Source organism: Orycteropus afer, unplaced genomic scaffold (genome assembly GCF_000298275.1).
Source record: "Orycteropus afer afer isolate SDZICR_OR568_19922 unplaced genomic scaffold, OryAfe1.0 scaffold00006, whole genome shotgun sequence".
Classification (NCBI taxonomy): domain Eukaryota; kingdom Metazoa; phylum Chordata; class Mammalia; order Tubulidentata; family Orycteropodidae; genus Orycteropus; species Orycteropus afer.
In genome coordinates, this window is record NW_006921593.1 from 21,903,501 (window position 1) to 21,904,901 (window position 1,401).

General features: G+C 53.5%; 1 protein-coding gene across 1 annotated transcript in view; it reads right to left on the reverse strand.

Moving 5' to 3' along the window:
* Positions 1 to 1,172, reverse strand: part of MLPH (melanophilin) — a 36,469-nt gene extending 35,297 nt beyond the window's left edge. The window contains exon 1 of the mRNA XM_007943620.1: positions 1,063 to 1,172. Coding sequence (XP_007941811.1) covers positions 1,063 to 1,172 — 110 coding nt within the window. The remainder of the gene's footprint in view (positions 1 to 1,062) is intronic.
* Positions 1,173 to 1,401: the final 229 nt, after the last annotated feature.

The following is a 1,401-nucleotide window of genomic DNA, read 5'->3' on the forward strand; positions in this document are numbered from 1 at the left end:
ACTTCCCTCACCCCCTTCAAGCTTTTGCTCAAATGTCTCCTTGATGAAGACTCCGACGCACAGAAAGGGGCCTTGGTGGTGCAGTGGTTGGTACCAAGCGCTTGGCTGCCAACTGAAAGCAGGCAGTTCAAACCATTTCCACAGGAGAAAAGGCCGCAGCTCTGTTCCACAGAAGTCACAGCCTGGGCGACGCTATGGAGCACTTCTATCCTGTCCCACGGGGTCTCTGTGAGTCAGAACTGACGGCACACAGTGACCACAAAAATCCACAAAAACGCTAAGAAAAGATACCAAGGGGGCACAGAGGGTAAATACATGTTAGGGGCTAGGGAATGGGGAGGAATATGCAAGGTAGAGGGGGTGGTAGGTGGGCTTTGGGCTCAGGCAAAATGGACCTGGGGTCATCCACAGCCAGGAAGGGAATGCCAGCCAGCGCCAGTGAGAAAAAAGGCGAAAAGTCAGCCTTCATCCTACAGCCCTTTGAGCTCAACAGTCCCCATGTACCATTTTTAGCTCTTTTCTTCTTGAAATGTCATCGCTTAAGCATCACCTATTGTGTGACTCGCTTGCTTTGGACGTGTCACCAGGAGGAATCAGTTGCCAGAGGGGACAGCATGTTTGGTGGAGCAGACAGCCAGTGAGAGGGAGGCCCTCGGTGACGTGGACCCACCCAACAGCCGCAGTGATGGCCTCACACCTGCTGCCTTTCCTGAGAAGGATGCAGCACTGGGCGGAGTCCACTCCTGCTGTGCATAAGGTCTCCCTGAGTCGGAGCTGACTCCACGGCAGCAAACAACAACAGCAGCCGTCACCTGCCTGGGGTGTGACATCACCCCAGTGAAACAGAGCCATTCAGAAGGCAACTGAGCATCAGGTGCAGAGTCAGAACCCCGTTTCCGTTACGAAGAAACTGGAGTCAGAACATGGAGCTGTTTCCAGGGCCTGGCCTCCCGCCCAGTGTTCCTGGCCCTTTACCTCACAGAGAGAACCCCAAGGTGTTAGTCCCTTGGGGAGACCTCAGGGATCATGGGGCCTCCATGGGCTCGGCCCTAACACACTTACTCTAGCCTTTCTTCTTCTTTTCTTCTAAGATCAAAATCTCGCTGAACGACTTCCCAGATGTGCTTGGCCTCTTCGTCAGTTAGTTTGGAGAGATCCAGTTTTTTCCCCATCTTGGCTTCTCGTCAGGGTCACACCTGGAACATCACAGGATTGTAAGGGTCAGCCTGAGGAAGCCCTCAGATGCCGGCCAGTTCAGAGCAAGAGGCACAGCCATGAGCACCAGTTTCCCCAGGGTCTGTCTGGACCTGGGTTGAGTAATGTGTCTTTAAACAGGCGAGTGTTCCTCAGGACACCTGCAGAATTAAAAAGTGAGTCTGTGTAAATGCCACTCTCCAAGTT